Here is a 26,550-nt window from a genome sequence, read left to right on the forward strand (position 1 = left end):
CATGAATATAGTGTATCATATGATACAGTGTTTGTAATATATAGTGTATGTAATATCATGAATATAGTGTATCATATGATACAGTGTTTGTAATATATAGTGTATGTAATATCATAAATATAGTGTATCATATGATACAGTGTTTGTAATATATAGTGTATGTAATATCATGAATATAGTGTATCATATGATACAGTGTTTGTAATATTTTGTATGTTTATATTTCATGTATGTAATATTGTACTATGTAATACGGTGTACTATGTAAGATAGTATATGTAATATTGTGTATTAATATCAGTCAATTGAAATGGTTTTTTTTTTTATTTTAAATTAAAACAAAATCAAACTTAATACAAAAACAAATATAGGAAGCTATTATACATCACATCATAAATATACCCTTGGAATGTTTGGATTTCCTATAGTTATAACACCCCTATTCAGTGCTGTATTGGAAGCCTGGTACACTAGTGCCACCATCTAATGAGTACTGTACTTATAGGTACATCACATACAATGTTGCATAGCACTAAAATATCAGTCCTGTTAATGTTCATCATTTTGGCTGTTTTATTCAACCCCCCAAAAAACTCTTGCATGTAGGTATTTTAGTATTTCCTGCATGTTTTTCGAAACGAAATAGGAAATGCATCTCTTTTGAGAGAAAAAAACCCCACACCTCATTGATTTTCTACACACTGGAGGTCAAGAAGTCAAGGTCAACAGAACACTGGTCAGCCTCCACATGTGGTTCTCCGTCTGATGTTATGAGTTATTTTCAGAGGATTCATTCTCTGTGTCTAGATCTTGAGTATCGTCCTCTTCCTCAAAATCGTCTTTACATGTAGGAAGTTTATCCTTCTCTTCCTTTTCAGCCTGACATAATTCAAAATTCCCCTGAGCTTCGAGTTCAGGCATCAGAACACCCCCCTCGCCACTGTCCACATTTAAGGGAGTGTTTAAATTGGCCTCTTTATCCACTGTCACTTTAACGCGGGCAGTGTCTTTTGCACCCGCTTTCCCACCTAGCACAGGAATCTGCGTTCTGTATGTTTTTATGGCTTGAAATTTACATTTGGTGAATGATATGATGCAGTGTAGGTTTCCCCCAATTTTCTTGGTTTTTCGTCGCTGCATACCTTTCTCTAACCTACGGATGTCCAAAAAGTCAGGGTTCACACAGCCAATGTCTGTCACAATGTCTGTCCATCTGCCAAAAAACCAAAAAATATGTTAACAACAAATAGAATTGGTTTCAATGTTTTTAATATTATTTTTGGTGATTGTCCATTACAAAATTCCAACAAAGTAATAAATTTCATAATTTTATATACCAAGCAATATATATATTTATGTTGCAAACAAAACAGATCACCATCTTTTGAGGGTGTATTACAATATATTAGGATGAAATATGAAATTGAACATTGTATATTTTCAAAAAACTGTAATTTTAAAAAATTCAGTACAATCTGGGCTGTATGGAAAAATATTTTTGATTAATGCCTTTCCTCTCTTTACTTGGTACTGTCAACCTTATTATGTTATTATAAATAACTATGTGTGTGAATGTATGTATGAATGTTATTATCAAATACTAAAATTTGCAAATAAAAAAAAAAAAAAAAAAAAATATGTTAAAGAAAATTACTCTTGCTTGTAAATATAATGCATAAATAGGACTGGACAGAAATGACATCTAAAATCTTTCACGCTCACGAGAGACTGCAATGTGTACAATATATTTTTAAATGGATTCACACTCACGAGAGACTGCAATGTGTACAATATATTTATAAATGGATTCACACTCACGAGAGACTGCAATGTGTACAATATATTTATAAATGGATTCACACTCACGAGAGACTGCAATGTGTACAGTATATTTAGAAATGGATTCACTCATGAGAGACTGCAATGTGTACCATATATTTAGAAATGGAAACCAAACACAGCTGTAGTGTGTATTTTTAATAAGGATTTCAATAACTATGAATAAATGTCTATTCGCGGGTACGTTAAGGCAGGTTATGAAAATTTTTACTGGGATAAAATCCGCCAAACAATGTGACGTCATAATTGAAATAAGTATAACACTAAGTATATATTAAATTCCGATTTTATTTTTTATTTTAGTTTTATTTATGCATAAAATAAACCATGCAGCTACTAAGATCCAACGAAATTCGAAATGCTATACTGCTGTTGTGTAATTTTTGTCTGATCGATATGAAAGTAAACTGATGACGTCATGACTATACATCGAGTGACGTTGACACATGCAAGGAATTTGTTTATGTGTGCCATGCAAATATCGACAAAATGTGGAGTATTTGAAATATATGACATGGGATATATGGAATATATATGTGAAACGCTGAGAATTTATTGATATTAAGAAGGTATGTTGATATCATTCATTGACAATTTTGTTTAACGAAGAAAACATTCCATTTAGCATGTCGATCCGATTTTCCTCTGTCACACACTGAAATAAAACGGCAAAAGTAACACATTAGGCCGCATACTTTTAGAGACTTTTTATACACCGTGTGAAAGGTCATAAACTAATGTACATGGCAATTACTGATAGAATCGTCTGTTAAGAAAACTTTTAAAGAAAACTGCACAGCATCAGTGAAAAATGTAAATCATGGGCTAGATGGTTTCGTGTTTAAATGTTCAATAATTATTTCTTATTGAAAGTGGTAGGATTCTATCAGTAATTCTGATATACCACGGGTATTTTACCGTCATTATCGCCAGTTAGACCAATATTTAAATCTTGGGATAATGTGCTACTTTTACATTTTCTATTAAGGTACCTCCATGATCTATTTATAACAGTCATGTAATGACATCATACGGAAGCGCATGTTTGTCATGTTGTTATGATACAAAATGTTCTCATGTAAACAACCAAAATAGTTTTTAAGAGTTAGCAGCTCCCTCTCTCTTTGTAAGACAGATTTTAAAAATTATGCAGTTTACGTGCATAAATGAAGCATGACCTGCCTTAACATACCCGCATTTCCACCCATTTTAGAAATGAGATATTTACAATTCCTGACCAAATCTCTGAACAGGATCCAGACATTACAATTTGTGTTACATATCCCTCTACTTTGTGATGATATAACTGATTTGATATGTGAGGGTTTGTTCTGTGTATGATCAATTTTTAAACTGAGGCAGACTACTTACAATCCCGAATAGGATTCAGATGTTACAATTTATAGTGTATAGCTGGATGTCCACTGGCTGGATCTCTGATTAGGATCCAGGTGTTACAAATTGTGACATACCTTTTACAGTGTATAGCTGGATGTATATTGGCCAGATCTCTGATTAGGATCCAGGCAGGTGTTACAAAGTGTGACATACCTTTTACAGTGTATAGCTGGATGTCCACTGGCCGGATCTCCAATCAGGATCCAGGTATTCAAATCCTCCTGGGATAGTCCACACCTAAAAATTAATAACCGTGGATGTGTGTAAAGCACAAATGTAGAAAGGAAGAGTTTAAGATTATGTTATTGTATTCAGAGCAGAAGAGGCCATGGCTCACCTGAATAGCCTTGTATGGCTCACTTGAAAAGCCTTGTTCATACTTATATATTTACTTAGTACATGGAGCACTTAAGTTCTACACTGTAAATCTCCTATTGCAGTCCAGCCCTGGTACTATGATTCATCATTAAGGTTTAAATTAATGGGGATCATTATCACTCCATGGGACTCCAGGTGAAAAGGGAAATAACTTATGGCAAGGAAACCAATCTTTCCACAGTCAGACAAATGAATGGACCTGGTTCCAGTAACCCCACCCACCCCCCTTAATCATATATGACCTTGAGCTTGGTTAAGTTCATTTGTAGGAAGTCTGACCTTGATAAGTAACCATGAGCTTCACCAGGATGAAACTCTGTTTTGTTTATTTCAAAAGTTGTGACCAAGATTAAAGTTGTGAATAGACAAAGAGGCAGACAGTATCCCAAAGCACAACCATGTTCAGTTGTAGCATTTTAACTACACTGTGAGATACCTAGGGCTGATTTCGTCTTTTATTCATTCATGTTCAGTTGTAGCATTGTATCTACACTGTGAGATACTCGGGGCTGATTTCGTCTTTTATTCATTCATGTTCAGTTGTAGCATTTTAACTACACTGTGAGATACCTAGGGCTGATTTCGTCTTTTACTCATTCATGTTCAGTTGTAGCATTGTATCTACACTGTGAGATACTCGGGGCTGATTTCGTCTTTTATTCATTCATGTTCAGTTGTAGCATTTTAACTACACTGTGAGATACCTAGGGCTGATTTCGTCTTTTACTCATTCATGATCAACCATGGGCATCCGACAATGGTTTGACAATGACCTTTATCTTTAATGGTCACAAACCAATGACACTGACCATTTATTTCATCAAGTATGAAGACTTACTTTCTATACCTCATATAGTTCAAAAGTAATGACCTAGATCATAGAGGGTGAGGATGGACTGATAGACAGACAGACCAAAAACAATATACACCCAATCTCAGTCAGCATATTACTCCCCTCCCAAGGTCATTGAAGGTGAGGATGGACTGATGGACAGACAGACCAAAATCGATATACACCCAATCTCAGTCAGCATAATAATACAGCCCCCTTCTTTCATCGAAGGGGAAATAAAAATCTTACCCATAAGCCTCTGTACATTTCACAGGAGTATCCTCAAATCCCATAGGACAGAAGTAGTGGTTCTGGCAGTGGTATATAAAGGCAGTGGAGGGATCCTGCAGTCCCTTTTTGAGGTTCCACAGGGCCTCCTCTGGGGAGGTACCATAGGTTTTGTTCTTTCCATGAGTTTTATACAAATAGTAACCTCGACCTCTGACCTTGAAATGGTCATTCAAGGTCTTAAACCATCTACAAGATAAAAATCTTTTTTGATGAATTTTGATTCTTTTCCTGAAAACATTGCCTAGAATGATGACCAAATGACAGTTTACCTTGCACACAATGAAGGCATAACTGAAGTACAAACCTCAGTAGAGTCGCATTGCCAGTAAATGGCCCAAATCGAATCTCCCCAAACGGAGGCTTGAATCCCAGGATTGTCAGAGCCTCTTCCTGAGTTATAGGATTAAGGCTAAAAGAGAATAGTTTTGTTTAGATCAAGAGATTTTATGCGTAATGGTAAAAAAACACTGTCGATTGAAATAGATGCATGGGTGTGGTTCCATATGTAACTGTAGAGTCATAAGACTGTAGACTTTTAAAATTTCCTTTTATGAACTGAAATACAGTCATTTGTTCTAATACATGACATACCTTCCACATTCTCTACCCAGAGTTCCGTGCGCTCCTCACACTACACCTCTGTCAACGGCTTTTTACAGAAATCTTGTAAAAGTTTCTATTATCCAACATTTATGTTTTGGACTAAATATTTAGTCATATTATAATATGTTTTTGGTGCAGTTAAATTGATGCTTACTGTAAATTGTTTAAAATCGCCGTTTTCTGATCATAAATTTGGAACTACTTCGTAATATGCATATGAATGTAGGACATACACGTGGTGGAGATTTAAATGTAAACATGGAATCAAAAGTAAGAAAGGCTGTAAAAATAGGATAAAAGTTGTAAAATAAGAGACAAACAGCTAAATGGTAAATATGTACTTATTAAGTGTCAGTGGGCTATGAAAAGAGCCTGATGTATCACCTGTTGCCTGAACTTTTAAAGGGAAATGAAACAGAGAATGATTGTTTATATCATGTGATTATATAGTCACATGATTCCAAGCGTTGACAGGGGTGTATGTGAAGCTTGCGTAACGCGCCCTCTGGTGAGAGAATGATACCTTCCATTGCCAAGAGTGCTGAAGAGGAAATTCCAACATGACACAAGGGAGGTCATCCCGCATGATTTGCTGTATTGCGGTCGACTGATGCAGTTCCTGAAATATCACGACAAAATCTTTTACAGCCAGATAATAAGCATTCAGGATATTTAAATCTATGATGGCTTTATCTGTGTACAGTAATTCAATCTCCCACCAAATACATTGCATTTGGACATTTAAAATCTTCAACATGATACTCGTGCACCACTGCAGAAAAAACAAGAAGTCGTCCTTGCACTGAATGATGAATACAAACCTGGTTTTCAGTCAATTCTCATATAATATACATGTAGTGTTAAAGGAATTCTGGGACTTCTAATTATTGTGCTTGTAAGTCTGTGGTATTACTCACCATCTTTTTTGGTCCAGTACTTTTCTGGTAGAGATTTCGGCAGTTGTGGCTGTGACTTTAGGGGGGATGAAACTCTCGTAAGATTCATCTGTTTCTTTTGGTTGTAGTTGACTAGTGAGAACTGAAATTCATTATCCAATACAAAAATTAAGAGCACCTGCATGGCCTAAAGGAGGTAGTACATGTACCAGTTTAATGAGTTTTAACACACTTATCAAAATTCTCAAAAATAACAAAAATAAGGACATGGGTAAATAAACATTATTACTACAATAATTTGATCCAAAGAGTCGGATCATGTTGAGTTGACAGGCACAGTTCATCAGACCCAACAAGATGCAATCTGTACCTGTCAATGAGTCATAATCCAACTCTTTGGATCAAGTTACTGTAGTAATGATAAATTCAATCATGATATACCAACTTATGTATTTTTGACTACATGTTTTTAACAGATAATGATTCCCAATGATCAGTTTAGTTTATTCTCTCAAACCATTATTGTTACAAGAGGTACAATTAGTAACATATGTACATTAATGAATGAAACTATAGTCAGAGGTACAATATATAAAAAGACATGACAAAAAGTAAATCTGGGAATCAAGGAGCATAGACACCATCTTAAATTTTCAAAATAAACATACAGAGTTTTTTCAACATTCTTTTTGAGTTGACATTAGTTCTGTAAATTTAATAACATTAGGTCTTTGGGAGTAATCTTTTCTTCTATCAATTAATGCTGTACATTCTAGAATATGATGATCAAACTCGTCAGCATTATCACATAATGAATAAAGTCTTTCACAAAGTGGCATCCCATGCCATCTCCCATTATCTCTACTAGTAAACAATTTGTAGTATGAAATTTTAAAAATATATTTCTGAATTTCGAAGATAACTTACTTATAAAATTTTCAAAACTGAATTTTTGTTTAAAGATTCTGTATATACACTTGTCCTTTTGAAGAATTATTTACGTCACTGGACCAGTGACTTTTATATAAATTGATCATGTAATGTTTGTTTAAAAGAAATTAGCCATTTAATATTTTTATTGCAACCTTGTTCATGCCATATGTTTGATACACCACATGTATTGAAAATTTTCTGTATACAATCCAACCACGGGTTTGTTAACCATCAAAGCACAATTTCAACAGATACTTGTACAATTCTATTTTCTGGGCCTGAAAAAAGTTTGGCCTAATATCAAATCATATTCTACAACATACTTTAATATTCGGGGAAGTGACCTGTTTCGATCATTGGATTACTCAGTAGAGTGAACCAGCTCCAAAAACACTGCTCATCCAGCCAACAAAATGCCCTTGAAATTAAAAACAAAAGAAGCAAAATAAAACAAACCGGGTTTTTTGCCAGTTTGGCCGTGTGGAAACCAATCTGATACATCCACCTCCCATGCAAGGTTACCATCACCATTCTGAAGGTCATTACTTATCATGCTAGAGTTACCAGGAATTTGTGAACTTCCGTCTCTAATGGGTGGCAAGCGAAACGGCCTCTCCTCGGACTTCAACATACTGTCAGGGCAATCTCCTAGAGGTATGATCTGCATTTGCTTGGCGCTGTTGGATTTCTTGATCTCAGAGCTTTTTGTAGAGTTGGCTGATTTTCGGACCTCTGCATTGCTGTATCTGTTTTCAGTGGCATTGTTCTCCCCAATCTTTGGCAGTCTGTCTGTTGGCAAGGTTTGTCGTGTGTTGTTGTTTGGGGCGTGTATTTGGGTACTCTCTACTGAAAGTCTTCTCGTTAAGTTTCCTACAGAAACAAGACAATCTGTTTATAAACCACAATAAAACAGTGAAAGACACCTTCAATTGCAGCAAACTTAACAATAATCACATAACTTTGCCCTTCATATATCAGTAATTTCTTCTGATTCAAATCATTAAAAATTCAATAGTTGTAATCTCCAGAAATTTGAGATGAATCATTCAAAATACTATAACCATAACTAAATCACACAGAATCTCAAAACATAACATAGATCACTCAAAATCCTAGACACTTATCCAGATCCTGAACTTTTACTTAGAACATCCAGTAATCTGAACTAACATCATCCAGAACCTCACCTAGATCATATGATACCTCAAGTACCAAGAACCCTTATCTAGATCATACTAAACCTTATCTAGTCATACAGAACTCTAAACTTTTACCTAAATCATACAGTACCCTGAACTCTTACCTAAATCATACAGAACCCTGAACCCTTATCTTGGTCATACAGAACCCTGAACTTTTGTCTAGGTCATACAGAACCCTGAACCCTTATCTAGGTCAAATAGAACCCTGGACCTTTATCTAGGTCAAACAGAACCCTGAACCCTTTACTAGGTCATACAGAACCCTGAACCCTTACCTAGATTGTACAGAACCCTGGACTCTTACCAAGATCAGCCTGTTGCAATATTTTGGCAGTGTCAGCTGCTGCCTGAAAGTTTTCGTTGCTCACATGATGCAGCAGTTCTTCCACCTCCTTCACGAGTTTGGCCACAATAGAGGCATCTATCATGGCTGGAGGCGGCACTGAGGGCTGATAGAAAAATCAGACACATCTAATTACAATCCCCACTCATTTGATCTACGCATATGTGCTTTGTTAAAAACCAATGAAAATGTACTTTAAAAAGTTAACTATATCTAATCAACACAATCAAAAACACTTTATGATGAGAAGACAGGCAAATACCTGGAAATGTAATTACTTTACCTGAGCAGGGGGAAAATTATCGCTCGCATCAAAAAACTCCTCCTCCTCCTCTTCATCTTCTTCGTCATCATCATCATCGGAGTATGGCACAAACTGCGGACAACTCCCACGATTGGTTGACCCTCTTGGCTGGTCCTCCGGCCTGGGTTCCTCGGGTGGAGCCGGAACAAAGCCTGAGAGAGACTTTCTACTGGCGTTCCCCATCGACCGCTGAAAAGTATCCAATATACAATCTCGTCAAAATCCCTGTGTAATAATTAATCAATAATGTATACCTTAATTATCACATTAAATATCCTTATAAAAGTCAGGTCTAAAATTTCAGGTTTTCTTTTTTCTTTTTGGTATATATACATTTATTATCTACAGATAGAGCACTCTACTTGATGAAAACTTCAAATCAATACATGTACAATCTGTGTACAATTGATGGATTACTCATTCCATTAGTGAGATGCAGCATATGTCTGTAAATAGTGTGCGCATATCACATAAAGTGTAAGATGCTATTTGTTAATAAGGTGATGAAATGCATGTCATGAAATAAAAAACAACTCTTGATATAAAAGATCACAACGGTAAAATAATGAGAAAATGCTTTTGGGATACATGAATTTGTCATGAACAGTAAAATAATGAGATAAAATGCTTTTGGGGTATATGAATTTGTCAGTAATTCGAAATTACTGACAAAAAAGTTTACCAGCATTGATTATGCAATTATTACAATGACTTTCATTTTTTCATACAAATTTTTAATTATGGGTAGATGACGTATTAATTTCAAAGAATTATGCATGATAAGGGCCCATTTTGGCCCCTAAATATGTAAAAATCCATGTGAAATCTTGAAGATTTGAAACATACTGCTCTCAAACTTTAATTCTCATGTGATAAAAACATGATGATATTTGCAAGTAATTTCATGCCATATTCTTTATTATTTGGTGAAAGATATGAAGCATTTTATGCTGCCATCGCAGTTTTTGACCAAAAACCTCTGACACATTGGGCCAATTTGAAAGATTGATCTGTCCATCTGTGGCATACGTGCTGATGAAAGATATCTAATGTGATAACAATATGATTCGGAATCACAAAATTGCTCTTCTATATCTTTGTCGAAGGGAAAAATGTATAAAAATCAGTATTTTTCATCTCACATCTATGAGGTTAGTTCCAAGGATCACCAGCACTTTTCTTTACCCCCAAAAGCATGTAGAAGAAAGTTGTTAAAATCTCTTTTGCCCCAAATAGAGTAAACTCTGCTTTAAAGATCACTGAAATTTTGTCGGGGCAAATTGGGTCCAGATCATATATCATATGGAGCTCTTGAAAGATAATTATGATACACGCAAACTTTTACAGGAAAATTGATTCAAGAACAGAAATGGCCGGGTTGCTTTAAGATATGTTATCTTATAATTATAGAGACAGCAGTACAAAGCATACTGGAAAATGACATATCAAATGTGGAATTTAAAAAAACCCAGAAGTACTTTTGAAATGTCGCATGTATATTTTCAATGTATGACTATAATGTACAAGGTCTGAAAAATGTCAAGAAAAAGCTGTGAGAGGAGTTGGTTACACAAAGTAGGTACCATGCTTAAAAAATGACAAAGTTCAACTACATGTACATTTTTTTGAAGAATGTCTGATCACTTCTTAAACAAGAGGCCCAGGGGCCTTATAGGTCACCTGAGTATCATGTAACAACCTTCCAATGTTTGAATTAGGTTTGTGTTTAAATATAAGAATTTTACTTTTGGATGGAAGAAACATTGAATAGCTATGTGGTCAGCCCCGCCTTTGCACCAGAACCCCTGACCCAGGGGCCATAAATTTCAGTTTTGAAAGAAGCATCCTTGATCATCATTATCATACTATTAGTTTGTCTACTTAATACCCAGCAGCAGAGGAGAAGATTTTCAAAGAAATAAAATGCATTTTCACTATATGATCAATAGGGCCCCACCCTAATACCAGAACCCCTGACCCAAGGGCCATGAATTTCACAATTTTGAAAGAGGCATCCTTGCTCATCATAACCATGCTATTGGTTTGTCTACTTAATACCCAAGGACAGAGAAGAAGATTTTCAAAGAAATAATGCATTTTCACTATATGACTTATAGAGCCCCACCCTAGCACCAGAACCCCTGATCCAGGGGCCATGAATTTCACAATTTTTAACAAGAGGTACTGTGAACAATGCTCACTAAGAATACCCCCCGCTTACCCCAATCTCCCAAAGGGTGTTGGTAATAGGTATAAACTACCACTTTTCTGAGTGTTGCTACTTCGATGTCCAGTGCGCATGACCTTTGACCTTTTGACCCCAAAATCGATAGGGAACATCTTCATCCCATGGGTAGTCCATATGTATGATATGGTGACTGTAGGTGGAAAGGATAACGCTTTAGAGCCCGGAAACCATATTGCTACTTCAATGTCCAGTGCACGTGACCTTTTACCTTTTGATCCCAAAATCAATAGGGATCATCTTCATCCCATGGGTAGTCCATATATATGATATGGTGACTGTAGGTGGAAAGGATAATGCTTTAGAGCCCGGAAACCATATTGCTACTTCAATGTCCAGTGCGCTTGACCTTTGACCTTTTGACCCCAAAATTGATAGGGAACATCTTCAGCCCATGGGTAGTCCATATGTTTGATATGGTGACTGTAGGTGGAAAGGATAACGCTTTAGAGCCCGGAAACCATATTGCTACTTCAATGTCCAGTGCGCTTGACCTTTGACCTTTTGACCCCAAAATTGATAGGGAACATCTTCAGCCCATGGGTAGTCCATATGTTTGATATGGTGACTGTAGGTGGAAAGGATAACGCTTTAGAGCCCGGAAACCATATTGCTACTTCAATGTCCAGTGTGCTTGACCTTTTGACCCCAAAATCAATAGGGAACATCTTCATCCCATGGGTAGTCCATATGTAAGATATGGTGACTGTAGGTGGAAAGGATAACACTTTAGAGCCCAGAAACCATATTGCTACTTAGATGTCCAGTGTGCTTGACCTTTGACCCCAAAATCGATAGGGAACATCTTCATCCCATGGGTAGTCCATATATATAATATGGTGACGGTAGGTGGAAAGGATAATGCTTTAGAGCCCGGAAAACATTGCGTCTACAGACGGACGGACGGACAATCCAATTCCAGTATACCCCCCACAACTTGTTGCGGGGGGTATAAAGAGGCATCCTTGCTCATCATTACCATGCTATTAGTTTGTCTACTTAATACCCAGAGACAGAGAAGAAGATTTTCAAAGAATTTCTACATTTTCACTATATGACCAATAGAGCCCCACCCTAACACAAGAACCCCTGCCCCAGGGGCCATGAATTTCACAATTTTGGTAGAGGGCTCAACGCTCATTATAATTATGCCCACAGTTTGGCTTCTTGATGTCCAGGAGTAAAGAAGAAGATTTTTTAAAATTACACTCATTTTTATGGTTTTTGCTCAGGCCCCAGGGGGGCAGGGACCACGAATTTCACAATTTTTGTTCCCCTCTACCCACAGATGCTATATGCCAAAATTGGTTGAAATTGGTTCAGGGGTTTCAGAGAAGAAGCTGAAAATGTTCAAATGTTAACGCACGACGAACGACGAAGGACAAAAACAGATAGCAATAGGTCACCTGAATGAATTCAGGTGACCTAAAGACACATATGTAAATCTTCTATGCTTCCATAACAGCTGTACAAGGTCTGAATGATGTCAAATAAATGCTGTAAGAGGAGTTGATTACAAAAATAAGTACCATCTATTTAAGACATGCTTAAAAAATGACAAAGTTCATCTACATGTAAATTTTTCGAAAAAAGTGATGACTTTCAAAAAGTCATGCATATCCATAACAACTGTACAGGGAATGTCAGTTAGAGGTGTGAGAGGAGTTGATTATACACAAAGTATTTACCCTATTACAGGGATAACCACCCATCTGCCCACCCACACACCCGCCCGCACATCAACCCACCATTCACCATATATTTGCTGGATGTATGTTTTGCAACCCAGCCAAAAATTGAATTAAGAACTTTTGCATTATAAATCAAAGTATCATTCTATTGTTAAAATGTGGTATAATCAATATATATATTCACTTGATTGAATATTGCAGGGGAGGATGACGACAAGTTGACCTTGAACTTCAAACCAAGTTTACGACCCATGAGATCCATACTACGGGTCAAGGCTGGTCCACGCAAGGTCGTTTTAAAATAGCTGTTGGAATTCTCCATCACCATCACACAGAATCCTGTTATTTTAATTTTTCACAATGCAATACTCTGACTGCTTGACGTTAATCTGTAGCGAGGGTTTAAATATTATCTCGTCAGATATGTCACTGTTGACATTATTCTGTGATTGAACGTATGCAGGATGATATGCAATAAGGCATGCACATTATTCCAGATTTCAATGAATAACAGACATATAAAATCCTCTTATGGAGGCAAGAACACCTGGTCAAATCTGAAATATTCCAACTTTTGCATGAACTTCATTTCTCCACATCAAAATGGCTGCAAGATAATGGTGTGGTAGTAATTAAGACTCTGCAGTGTTATGCGGACACAAAGCTGGGCTTGTCTCACAATCGGTGTCTAAGTGTTCAATTCTGCATCCTTTGCGCTAATAGAGGTATCACACCATGTGATTTAAAGCAAAAAAATCACAGTCATTATAATCTCAGATTTAAAGTCCATCCAGGGAATGGAATATTTTGAGGCGACTTTTTAATGACTTGAGCAAACATGGAAAAGAACAATAAAACCTGGCACACTGAATAAAAAATCGCTGGATACTAAAGACAAATCTCAGGAGATGTTTGAAATGGTCGTGTTACATAAGGCGGGTTAAACAGTCTCAATCAAAGTGCCAGATAAGCAGAACTTGTTAATTCCTGTAGATCATTAATTGTTGTTAGGAATTGTCACGTGGTGTTTAAATTAATAGATAACTACTCCGGGATACTATTGTTACTAAATTCACACGGGTGTGTATGCTGTGAATAAGTTATATATATATATACCTTGGAAATCAACCTCATGTCTGCTGTCAACTCTTAACACTGCAAAGCAACATTCAGATGATCATAATCAACTATATAACAACAAAATGGAACATTGTTTTTAAATGTGACACTCTGAAAGAGACAGAGAGAAAGCAGGGACAAAGAGAAAAAGACAGTCTCAGAGAGAGAGAGAGAGAGAGAGAGAGAGAGAGATACCTGTAAACAGAGAGAAAAAGATAGGCAGAGAGAAAGAAAGACAGAAAGAAAAGAGTCTCAGAGAGAGAAACACTGAGAATAAAAGAGAGAGAGAGACGGAGAAAAAAGGACAGTCTCTGAGAGAGAGAGAGAGACAGTCTGAGAGAGAGAGAGAGAGAGAAAACAGTCTCAAAAAAGAGGGGAAAAAATACCTATAAACAGAGAGAAAAAGATAGACAGAAAGAAGGAAAGACAATGAAAAAAGAGTCTCAGAGAGAGAAACAGAGAATAAAAGAGAGAGATGGAGAGAAAAAGACAATTTGAGAGAGAGAGAGAGAGAGAGAGAGAGAGAGAGAGAGAGAGAGAGAGAGTCTCAAAGAGAAAGAGAAAAATACCTGTAGACAGAGAAAAAGATAGACAGAGAAAGAAAGACAGAAAGAAAAGAGTCTCAGAGAGAAACACAGAGAGAGAGAGAAAGAGAGAGAGAGAGAGTCTCAGAGAAAGAGAAAAATACCTGTAGACAGAGAAAAAGATAGACAGAGAAAGAAAGACAGAAAGAAGAGTCTCAGAGAAAGAAACAGAGAGAGAGAGAGAGAGAGCTAGAGGGAGAGAGCCTTTAGATCACATTCTTTCCATCTGAATGTTGCTACCTGTATCAACATTTAAGTGACACCTGGAAAATCAATAATGCTTAAGCCTAAATCCATCACTATGTCAACATTATATGTAACAAAGTTAAAGCTCTTCTCAAAACACACACACCTGATTTTAACCTTGCAGTACTGACAAATGACTTTTATGATGGTGATATGTGAACATTACAGACTTCAGTGCTCCTTGTATCTCACATCATAAATAACATCTAATTAAAATCTCAGATAGTTATCTAATATTTTGGTGAGCCTTCTATTATTTCAGAAAGCCGTCTAATATTTCGGGGAGCCTTCTGATATTTCAGAAAGTTGTCTATTATTCTGGAGAGCCTTCTAATATTTCAGAATTGGCCATCTAATATTTCGAAGAGCCTTTTTATATCTGAAAAAGCCTTCTAATATCTCCAAGAGACTTTTAATATCTCAGATAGTCTTTTAAAATCTAAGAGAGTATATTCTAATATCTCAAAGAGCATCTTAATATCTCAGAGGTTTTTGATATCTCAGAAAGCCTTCTAATACCTGAGACAGCCTTAAAAAATCTTGGAGAGTCTACTAGCACTTCAGAGATTCTTTAAACATCCAAGAGAGCCCTCTGATATCTCATACAGTCTTCTAATATTTCAAAAAGCTTTCTAATATTTCCACTAGGTCAACTTTTCTTATCTAAAAGGATCGTCTTAGATTTGAGAGCTCAGAGATATTTCTTATATCTTGAATTACTGTATAGCAGAAAATTCTTGGTCTGTGTTAATTTCCAGCAGATGCAATTAAAGTGCAATTTTGTCTTCTATATAATTTGTCCAAATCCATTTATTACTACTTTAGGGAAATCAAAACATTCAAATTAATCCATTCATGATAAGGAGGAAGTGGTAGTAATTAGTAACACAGGAGAGGATGTCCTGATTGTTCCTGTGAATTTTATCTCGCATTGTTATGTACAGTGGAGCCTCGTTAATCCGGACACTTTGGTTCCCAGCAAAATCGTCCGGATAAATGAAGCGTCCGGATAATTGAATCGCATATTTTCTAGCTTTGCATAAGTAACCGATATGTGCCTACTTTATTGATGCATAGTGAATTAAACACATTCTATCATTGGATTTCACCATTTGCATTAGTAAATAAATTATGATAATCGTAACATTTACATGTATTTCAAAGCACTAAAATTTAATGTACGTGTTCAGTGTATTTGCCTGTGCTTACATTGTACATACATATGATCCCTACAAGTAAATATACAAAACTGTGTACCGTATGCACTAAAACAAATAATGAAGTACTTTATGTAACTATAAGTAAATAAATCATTAGTAACTAACATAATCATTTACACTTCAAACATTTCATCACACTTTTACTTCTTAAAGTGGCCGGTAATTTCAATCTGTCACGATTCACAGGTTCGGCGGTCTGTTAAAACAATCTTCATCATCCAAAGTTGATATAAGAATTTCGTGATTATCATGTCAGTTGACAACATTCTTTAACCAAAATTCAATCTGCCAGAGTTTATATTTCTTATTCTATAATTATCGAAGACAATATCGGGAGAACAAAATCATTTAAGCTCGTAATATCAAGACCCACTACTGCTTTGATCTAGTCACGCGCACCTATTATTTTCATGATGCGATAATAACGGAACAAAACTCGGGTGAAACTAACATTACAGAATTTAATTGTCATTTTCCTTAAAATGGTAATTTTCTCACTTCTACCCAGAGTTTAAAAATTCGAAAGCAATAAAGCTCTACAACATCGTAACAAGAATCAATCGTACACAGGTACATTCTACATGCGTGACATTCTAAACATTAAAAACTTATTACATATACATGTGCATGAACATACATGTATATTTCACGCCAATCAACAGTATAAAATCCAGAATCTAGAAGTATAATCTACACTCTTTAGATTTGAATAAGCCGATATCAATTTACGAATCAGTACAACTGATATGTGTAGCAGTTAAAAAAATATCATTACGGCATGATGTTTAATTTATTAATACTATTAGGGTATTGATCAAGACTATAAAATAATATGCTACAGATTTATTTACAAAATTCAACACTACATGCAATAAAGATCTTATGTGCGAAAATTGGCAATACAATGTCTCGATCGGCACGTGCTATCAAACGGACTTACATGTATCATCACACACCACCTAATTAGAAGGATGTGTTGACAGGGTACAGATAATCGCTTCAATTAGACAGTTTGGCTTGTTTTCTTTATAATTTACACCTTGCTAAAATTGTCCGACACAGACCTTCCCTAAACATAATTACCGTCCGGATTAACGGTACAATTTTCATTGCATTATAACGGTTTGTAGTAAAAAGTGACCGTCCGGATCTGGAACACGAATTTCCGGATTAATGATGCAAAATAATGTATAAAAATTCTGTTCCCTAGAAAAATCGTCCGGAAGGTGAAGCGTCCGGATTAATGGCGTCCGGATTACCGAGGCTCCACTGTACTTAATCCAGTAAACCCATGTAATGAAAGAATTCGATAAAAGCGCAAACTGGCATATTGAGAATTGAAAAATAGATATTACATTCAAATCTCTGTATATATTACAACATACTTAAGTCAGTCTGAGTCTACCCACCCAAATCTCTATGTATATAAACAGATCACCCCAGAGTCTTGAATGCTTATTAATTCTGTAAAACTTCCTCCAGGAAAAATCAAGACGTTTCTGTGAGTCATCAACATGCACAAAGGATGATGGATCCTTTTAAAGACAAACACGCAGGAAGGGGGGAGGAGGGGGAGGGGAGGGGAGGAGGGGGGGGGGGGGGTAAACTTCACCTCTCAGAAATTGCAAGGAACTCAACAACAGTTACAGAAGTACAATACAAAGTAACAATGAAAACTTTTCTAAATTACCAAAATTCAGAGAAACTGACACTATAACACTTTTAAAATAGGAATGATTTTCAAATTACAAGATTTACCTCAATAACTGGAAATTTCATCAATGATTAGTAGCCATAATCAATAAAAAGCTCTCTGTGTTATTCCATTGCCTGTTCTTCACATTCAACAGTCATAAACCTCGACATTGACTTAAAATGGAAAGGTGCACTACCAGAGTACAGGCAATTGTTTAAAACGGTTCAATGAGTATCAAATCTGATTAAGGACTTATAATAACAAGCGTACTGCAAATGAATGTCTAAAAGTGTGTCGACTTTCATGATTTTTATAACTTGTTCTGGAAGGAATTATTAAAAAAAAAAGAAGAATGAATTAAAATATTGGAAAAGTTTTCTGCCTTGTGATATAATCATTTGGAAAAAAAGAGGGCAACAAATTTTCCTTTTATACTCTTTCTTAGAAAATATAATGCAGTATTTATAACACAGTATAAAAACATTAAGTTTACAAAGAACTAAGGTATCTCTTTACCTGACACGTACTCAATCTTACAAAATCCTCCTCCGCAAAACTTGACAAAAGCTAGAAATTTACCTCTTCCCTGTCCTTCCCACTCACCCCATCGATATCACACCATCCCCTCACACCTACACCACATTAAATTCTCCCAATCCTTCCTTCTGACCCCCTCCCTCACACGTACATAAATAACATAAAATCCTCCAAGCCCACCCTTTTACCCCCTCCCCTCCCACACATATCAAATCCTCCCAACCCTTACTTCTATCTCCCTCCCTTGAGTCCCTTCCCACACATTAAATCCTCCCAACCCTTACTTCTAACTCCTTCCCTTGAGTCCCCTCCCACACATTAAATCCCCCAAGCCCTTCCTTTTTAAACTCTCTCCCCTTCTACACACATCAAATCCTCCAAGCCCTTCCTTCTAACTCTCTCTCCTTCCAGACACATCAAATCCTCCAAGCCCTTCCTTCTAACTCTCTCCCCTACCACACACATAAAAGACTCTTCCAAGTCCGTCTTTCTAACAACCTCCCCTCCCACACACATCAAATCCTTCCAACCCTTTCTTCTAAACTCTCTCCCCTCCCATACACATTAAATCCTCCCAGTCCTTCCTTCTAACTCCTCCCCTTCCACACACATCAAATCCTCCCAACCCTTCCTTTTAACTCCTTCCCCTGAGTCCCCTCCCACACACATCAAATACTCCAAGCCCTTCCTTCTAATTCCTTCCCCTCCCACACACATAAAAGACTCTTCCAAGCCCTTCTTTCTTACTCCCTCCCCTCGCACACATATCAAATCCTCCAACCCTTCCTTCTAACTCCCTCCCCTGAGTCCCCTCCCACACACATTAAATCCTTCAGCCCTTCCTTCTAACTCCCTCCCCTGAGTCCCCTCCCACACACATCAAATACTCCAAGCCCTCCCTTCTAACTCCCTCCCCTGAGTCCCCTCCCACACACATCAAATCCTCCAAGCCCTTCCTTCTAACTCTCTCCACTACAACACACATGAAAGACTCTTCCAAGCCAGTCTTTCTAACAACCTCCCCTCCCACACACATTAAATCCTCCCAGTCCTTTCTTCTAACTCCCTCCCCTTCCACACACATCAAATCCTCTCAACCCTTCCTTCTAACTCCCTCCCCTGAGTACCCTCCCACACACATTAAATCCTCCAAGCCCTTCCTTCTAACTATCTCCCCTCCCACACACATCAAATCCTCCAACCCTTTCTTCTAACTCCCTCCCCTGGGTCCCCTCCCACACACATCAAATACTCCAAGCCCTCCCTTCTAACTTCCTCCCCTGAGTCCCCTCCCACACACATTAAATCCTTCAGCCCTTCCCTTTAACTCCCTCCCCTGAGTCCCCTCCCACACACATCAAATACTCCAAGCCCTCCCTTCTAACTTCCTCCCCTGAGTCCCCTCCCACACACATTAAATCCTTCAGCCCTTCCCTTTAACTCCCTCCCCTGAGTCCCCTCCCACACACATCAAATACTCCAAGCCCTCCCTTCTAACTTCCTCCCCTGAGTCCCCTCCCACACACATTAAATCCTCCAAGCCCTTCCTTCTAACTCCTTCCCCTCGCACGTATATCAAATCTTCTAACCCTTCCTTCTAACTCCCTCCCCTGAGTCCCCTCCCTTACACATTAAATCCTCCAAGCCCTTCCTTCTAACTCCCTCCCCTGAGTCCCCTCCCACACACATCAAATCCTCCAACCCTTCCTTCTAACTCCCTCCCCTGAGTCCCCTCCCACACACATTAAATCCTCCAAATCCTTTCTTCTAACCTTCTCCCCTCCCACACACATAAAAGACTCTTTCAAGCCCTTCTTTCTAACTCCCTCCCCTCCCACCCACATTTTAAGACTACTTCAAGCCATTCTTTTTAACTCCCTTCCCTCCCATAGACATTAAATCCTCCCAACCTTTCCTTCTACCTCCCTCTTCCCACACACATCACTTTAGTACTTCACTAAACATCACCCCCCCCCCCCACCCCCCCTTCATAACCTGACTGCTTTTTCTCTCCCTGGTTTCTTTCTTGACCCCTCATCCTTTTCACATCTACCTCTACTTCCCTTTCATCTTCTGATCCCATCATCCCTTTTATTTTCCCTTTAAATTTTGCTTTGATCTGCTAATGCCCCCCACCCCCCTCCTACATTCATGACCCTGTTCTGCTCCCACATCCATCAAACCCCCTAAACTCTGAATTCACTGAACAAAGATACAGGTAGGTAAATAAGACTGTGATAAATATAACTATACCTCCATCTTTCAATCCCTGTATCAATTATTGATCAAGTAAAAAAAAGCGACAGAAACCTGGCTAAATAACTAATATCACGGTCCACCAACCTCACAAATCAATGACAAACTACACAGAAGTGACACAAAACTTCTCAGCACCTTCCCACCATCACAACTGCAACATAGGATTTATTTGTAAGAAATAAATTTCATTTTTGAAAACACTTGAGGGCATAAACTGTTACGCTTTACATAGCATTCTTTGTGAAGCATGTTAAGCGCTTCATGAAAAGTATGCCGTCCTGAAGCTATGCTGTTCATACTCTCATGCATTTTCAAAAATGAAATTTATTTTTCATATTTTACATTTTACTTTCATTTTTGTTTGAATGTTCTCAGTCACTAAAATAGTCATACTATATGTATCAAAATTTAAAAGCACATTGTTCCCATTCATGAGGAAATGCTATTATTTCAATTGGTAGAGGTAGACCTCTGCTTCCACAATGGAGGTCTCCGAAATTTTGGCCTAAAAAAATCTCAAATGAGAATTTACATGCAAGATCAAAATCCTCAGACATGCGCACCATACTTATGAAATACCGCTGGAGATGGATTGGGCATGTCTTAAGGAAACTCATCAATGACATCACTAGGGTCTCACTTCGATGGACTCCAGAAGGAAACACAAAAGCAAGGCCATCCAAAGACCACCTGGAGGACTCAGCTGGACCGTTGAAACAGAAATGAGAGAGGTTGGGCGCCATGACCTGGGGCAAAATTGAAAAGACTGCTAAAGACAGAGAGGAGTGGAAGAAACTAGTCCTTGCCCTATGTGCCCACGGGCGCAACAAGGACTAGGAGGAAGATACTTCTACCAATTGAAATAATAGCATTTCCATATGAATGGGAACAATGTGCTTTTAAATTTTGATACATATAGTATGATTATTTTAGTGACTGAGAACATTCCAACAAAAATGAAAGTAAGGTAAAAAAAAAAAAAGAAAAAAAGAAATGTAAATATCTAGCTTTTGACTTATTTACAGAAGTCACACAAACCTCAAAACCATCCCAACATCACTAATGCAGCAGAGGATTTATTTAACACTGATTTAAGGAGGTGAACTTCTCAACATAATTTCCAAATCACCAGATTAATTTAATGAAGTGCATTGCTAGGGTACATGATATGCCAAACTGGAACTACATGTACATGATGCATATCTATGTTCACATACTCCAAGATCCATCAGCAGATCACATTGATGGAAACACCCTTACCCCCAAAGATACATCAACTGACCAAGTTCAATAGTCCTAGACCTCATAATGTGAAAGGTACGACCAGTACACACAAAAAAGCTAACACAAGTACAGATTGTTATGTCCATACCATAGTATGACCCGCCAAAAGATGGGCATCTAAAAATATTACTATTGAAGCAACACAAGACTAATCTTATCACCTTCTCAACATCGCTATTGCAACATCAAACTTATTAATAACAATAATACTGAAGTTGAAGTACTATCAAGAAATTACGATACATAAGTGCATAATTTGAATCGTACCACAAATAACATGTCAATCACATTGAAGTTAGAAAATGTGATTGACAGATAGAACAACAGACAACAGATATTTCTCATCTCTTTGTGTTGTCTATACTGCCTCACAATATACTGTAACAGAAATTCCTACAGAGAGTTGATTGTATGAAATCAGGAGATATGATTCAATTGTTAAGTAAAAAAAAATTAACAAGCACTATGTTAAACTGCAAAAGTTCAATATGACCACATCAATGTGCTCTTCTAAATGACAAATTAAAAAGTACTTTTCATAAGAACTAGATGGGATCGTTTTTATGACCTGTAGTTGAGAAATGTTCTGAAAATCAGTGATTGAAGGGAGACAACTCTTTCTCATGTTGTGCATACAAGGAACATTGGCCACTGCATTTGTTTGTCAGTTATATACAATCACATTAAGCTTACCTGCTGACACATCCAGACCTGTGTGCCACTAGTCACCCTCCTCATCTTAAAATCACAATGCATTAAATTTTTCATGGCAGTCGACATTTAATTTGAAATATTCATGAAATATTCAACATGTTATGAAGGTTTTTAAATACCAGTCCTCCAAAAAAGATTCTATGGCTAACATGCACTGACGGGGGGCATGGTTCCAAACATTTACAGACAGTAATTGATTTTCTTTTCAGAGGTTCGATTTTCCTGAACCCCATTTGATAGTGATCATTTTACAGGATCTGCATGGCTTTAAGCCAGCAAAACTCTCTCCTCAAACTTACAAATTGTATGTCTGCACTCTGCATTATAAAGATTTTCATGCTGTCATTGAAATCTTTAAATAGCTAATAAAAAAGATTCATACAGAGACAATCCAATAGTTTGTCAATGTATGTAACACCTTCCTTGACACGTAAATTGCAGAATTCAGATTAAGTTTTTTTGTTTTTTTTGTTAATGTCTGTCACACAACACCTGTACAACATGATCGATCCATTACACTAATCGTGAAGTAAAATCACATACATTATTGACTGAAGTTTTCATCATTTCTATTTACAGAAAACTACACAAGAAGCAGGACAATATTGATTAAACTTGATATAGATACCAATATCACGCCTTTAAAAGAAAAAGCATACTGTCACACAGAGTTTGGATTCGTGTCGGGTCTAATGGAATCGATCTTCAGAACGGTTTACAATATGTAATACACCGGTTTCCTTTTAAATACCCCAGTACTTAACCTATATACAGCACAAAACCAACAAATGAATGAGAAGTCATTTGTATACATAACTCTGTGAAGCGAATAAATTTTGTATCATAGATTTCAGGATATATTTCTTAATTCACACTGAGGAATGAAACTCCATTGACCTAAGTAATCAACTGGTGTTACAGAAAATTCAAACTGTGAGGAACAATGATCTTTAAAGTATACACAAGACATCTAGACAGAACACAATATTATTAAACAGGCAGGTCTGTAGCAATCAATAGAGACCCCCCCCCCCCCCCCCCCCGAGATTGCCTTAACATGTTGTTATCACAGGCAGTTACCTTAGTCAGGCCCCCACACTTCCTTCTCATTTGTCGTCCAGTATGACGAATACTTCATACCTGCTTCAAGATGAGATTCAATGGATCAGTATAGACCACTTGTGTGAAGATTTAAATCTGGGGCACTGTCACAAATGTCACTGAAATCTAGAAGTGAAATAAAAAGGCTTTGATTTCATTAGGTTCCATAATCTACCTCCAATTTACACATTTTAAAAAAGCAAATCTAATTAAGGGTTAATTAAATGATTACATAAAATACTAGTGACATGTACACATTTTTTTTTAGAAAACATCATTTGATTGTTTATATGCTTTCATATAGATAATATATATATATATTTGATAATTCTCCTATACATGTATTAGCTGGATAGTTGTTTTTTTTCCACTTTTGTGACCCCTCTGCCCCCCGCCCCCCGATAACTTCATTTAATCTAGCCCTTTTTCAGGGTGGCCCCATTCCCACATCTGAGTGACATCACTGAACCTTGCCCCTTTTTCCTGGGTGGCCCAAGGAAGAGAGAAAATGCAATGGCACAGGCCGGAATTCGAATTTCTGGAATTTTGTTGCTAATTAATTTTAAACAGGATGCAGTATGTTCAAAACTTCAAAGTGAATATTCACTGTATAGAGTGAAATAATCAGAGCTAAAACACAAGTTAAAAATATCAATTGGTTCCGCTACCTTCCAAGTCAAAACTATGGTAGGCTGGTAAGAATTAAATTACATCTTTTTAAATCTCATATTTAATTTCAAGAGTACACATTGAAACATTCTGGTCGCAGTCTCCAGTGCATTATAAACATATTAAACATGGGACTCACTTTTTGCTACTAATGCATCTTTTTCTAAGTAAACATTGTTTAATATGCTTTGATATGAATTACCTATTACAAAGAAAATACACATATAAACTAAAAAACAATGTAATACATCTAATAATCTCTAGCACATTAGCAATATGTTTTTAAAAAAAATGTAATTTCTGGGGTAGAGGGTGTAATTCATGGTTGATTAATGGATAAGCAGATCTAAAACACCATTTTAAGGTCTGATCATTGAAGTATGTTTATCCCAATCATGGTCAATCAAAATATGACTATCCCCTGTCATTTTAAATATTGGTCTTAGTGAAGAGATCTAAGAAATTTTCTATTAGTACTATTGGTGGGAGACGGTTTTTATATGTTCGATTCCAGGAGGCTTGCAACCAAGATGAGGGGTATCAATCCATGATTGCAAGCATTAGGCTCACTCTTAATTCTTTAATATTGCAAACACAGAAATTTGGATCTCCTCAAATTCATCTCTCAAGGACAGCCATAGTCATCACATATTCGCAAGCCAAGGGTTTTTGGTCTACTCCGCTCCCCACTTGGCTAAGATGTATTCATCAAGGAAGGGCAGAACTAAGAAATAACACAATAAGTGTAATATACTTCATGTCAGTTTGTGAAATTTGATTTGGTAACCCTGCTTCCATATCATTTCATTGATCCTTCACACTGAGTTGTGTGTCTTTTAGGGTGAAAACAATTGAAGGAGGGAGGACTGGAATGTAGTGGTCACACAGGTTTGATCGCCGATGTCTTTAATATGAAAAAAGAGGGAGGACAACAACCAGGGAGACCAAAGATGACCTGGAAAGCACAGCTAGAAAAAGACCACCGTCAGTGGGGACTTCGTGATGTCAACCCATTGGACAGAGATGCCTGGAAGCCAAATGTTAGGTCTGCCATGCGTGCAGCAAGCCAGTTACCTGGAAGGGAGCCCACTGCTGTGGAAGATGCACCTAACCCTGCACGTTAATCAAAATACCGATGATGATGATGATGATGATGATGATGATGATGGTGACCTGATGACTCTGTTGGTAGAGCACTGGAATGGAGATTCAGTGGCCCCAAATTCAAATCCAGGTCTGGTCTGATGCATTTTCTCCATTCCGGTTACAAATATAATTTAACAACAAGTCCAAACAAATTATATATAGTACCTAATTAGCTGCTAACATTATCTGAACGAAAAAGTAATTTTAGTATTAACAAAGCCATTCGTTAGAATCTTTGCTAATTAATGCAGTATAGCTTGCTGCTAGTTCAGAGTTGCTGGAAGTATGCATTTCTGAAAGTAGCAACTAGACTAAAAGCACAAACACACCAAATGGAAAAAAATTATGTCCATCTTAAATTAATTTTGTATAACAAAAATGATGTCACATATATTATTTCCAAAGTGAAGGGAAAAAAAACCCACAATTGTATGATGCATTTTGTAATGTAAAATTCTTATCTGATTTAATCAATTCGAATGCAGATTCAACTTTCTCTATAAATTTTCAAACACTATGTGAATTAATATTCAATTAAAAGATTAATATACATGTGTACAAATTTCACATTGCTGTTCTGTATAATGGTATAGTTAGGCCGGCAGTTTAGAATAAACTCAGAAAGTTTTATGGTGTCCAGAACATGTGCATATGTAGCGGTCAGGCGGATTCGTTGGTAGAGCACCTGACTAGAGATTCAGGAGGCCCGGATTAGAATCCCTGTCTGGTCCGTTAATATGCATTTTCTCCCTTCCTGTAATTTAATTCACATAATTATATACATGTTCAAACATTACACGCCTGCTTTCGTATTTTAGTGGAGAGAACTTAATTTTGGATCCAAGGCAGACATATTCAAAATCAGAGAGTAATGGCAAGTCGACTAAACATAATTGCAATACCGGTAATTTCATCTTTTTCATTATGTATCAATAATTTTCATTTGTATCGTAAAAAAAACCTTTCATATTGTATTTTTTTTTTCATTTGTATGCATAATTTTTTATTTGCATTGTACAT

The 26,550-nt window shown here is 36.9% G+C and overlaps 1 protein-coding gene across 7 annotated transcripts; it reads right to left on the minus strand.

The window, feature by feature from the left end:
* Positions 1-305: 305 nt before the first annotated feature.
* Positions 306-26,231, minus strand: LOC125668333 (basic immunoglobulin-like variable motif-containing protein). Of its 7 annotated transcripts, none has more exons than XM_056148985.1 (11): positions 26,216-26,231; positions 23,695-23,841; positions 8,999-9,208; positions 8,677-8,821; positions 7,627-8,040; positions 6,259-6,379; positions 5,865-5,960; positions 5,043-5,147; positions 4,697-4,924; positions 3,391-3,474; positions 306-1,213 (listed from the first exon to the last, which is right to left on the minus strand). In XM_056148985.1, the coding sequence occupies exons 2-11, from the start codon at positions 23,722-23,724 to the stop codon at positions 769-771; spliced, it is 1,878 nt and encodes a 625-aa protein (XP_056004960.1). In that variant the 5' UTR covers positions 23,725-23,841; positions 26,216-26,231; the 3' UTR covers positions 306-768. The 7 variants fall into 7 exon arrangements, with proteins under 7 accessions (XP_056004960.1, XP_048758307.1, XP_048758283.1 ...); XM_048902350.2 differs by lacking the exon at positions 26,216-26,231 and adding an exon at positions 25,459-25,479; XM_048902326.2 differs by lacking the exons at positions 23,695-23,841; positions 26,216-26,231 and adding an exon at positions 22,594-22,739.
* Between the last annotated feature and the right edge of the window lie 319 nt (positions 26,232-26,550).

The sequence above is a fragment of the Ostrea edulis genome, chromosome 9 (assembly GCF_947568905.1).
Source record: "Ostrea edulis chromosome 9, xbOstEdul1.1, whole genome shotgun sequence".
Lineage (NCBI taxonomy): Eukaryota > Metazoa > Mollusca > Bivalvia > Ostreida > Ostreidae > Ostrea > Ostrea edulis.

Excerpts from the sequence above, each read along its gene's own strand:
- LOC125668333 (XM_048902319.2), bottom strand. The coding sequence starts at position 13,283 with ATGGTGATGGAGAATTCCAACAGCTATTTTAAAACGACCTTGCGTGGA. Across the intron at positions 9,209-13,139 it reads CCCCTGCAATATTCAATCAA|CGGTCGATGGGGAACGCCAG; the intron begins GTGAATATATAT and ends GATACTTTTCAG. Across the intron at positions 8,822-8,998 it reads ATAATTTTCCCCCTGCTCAG|CCCTCAGTGCCGCCTCCAGC; the intron begins GTAAAGTAATTA and ends TTTTTCTATCAG.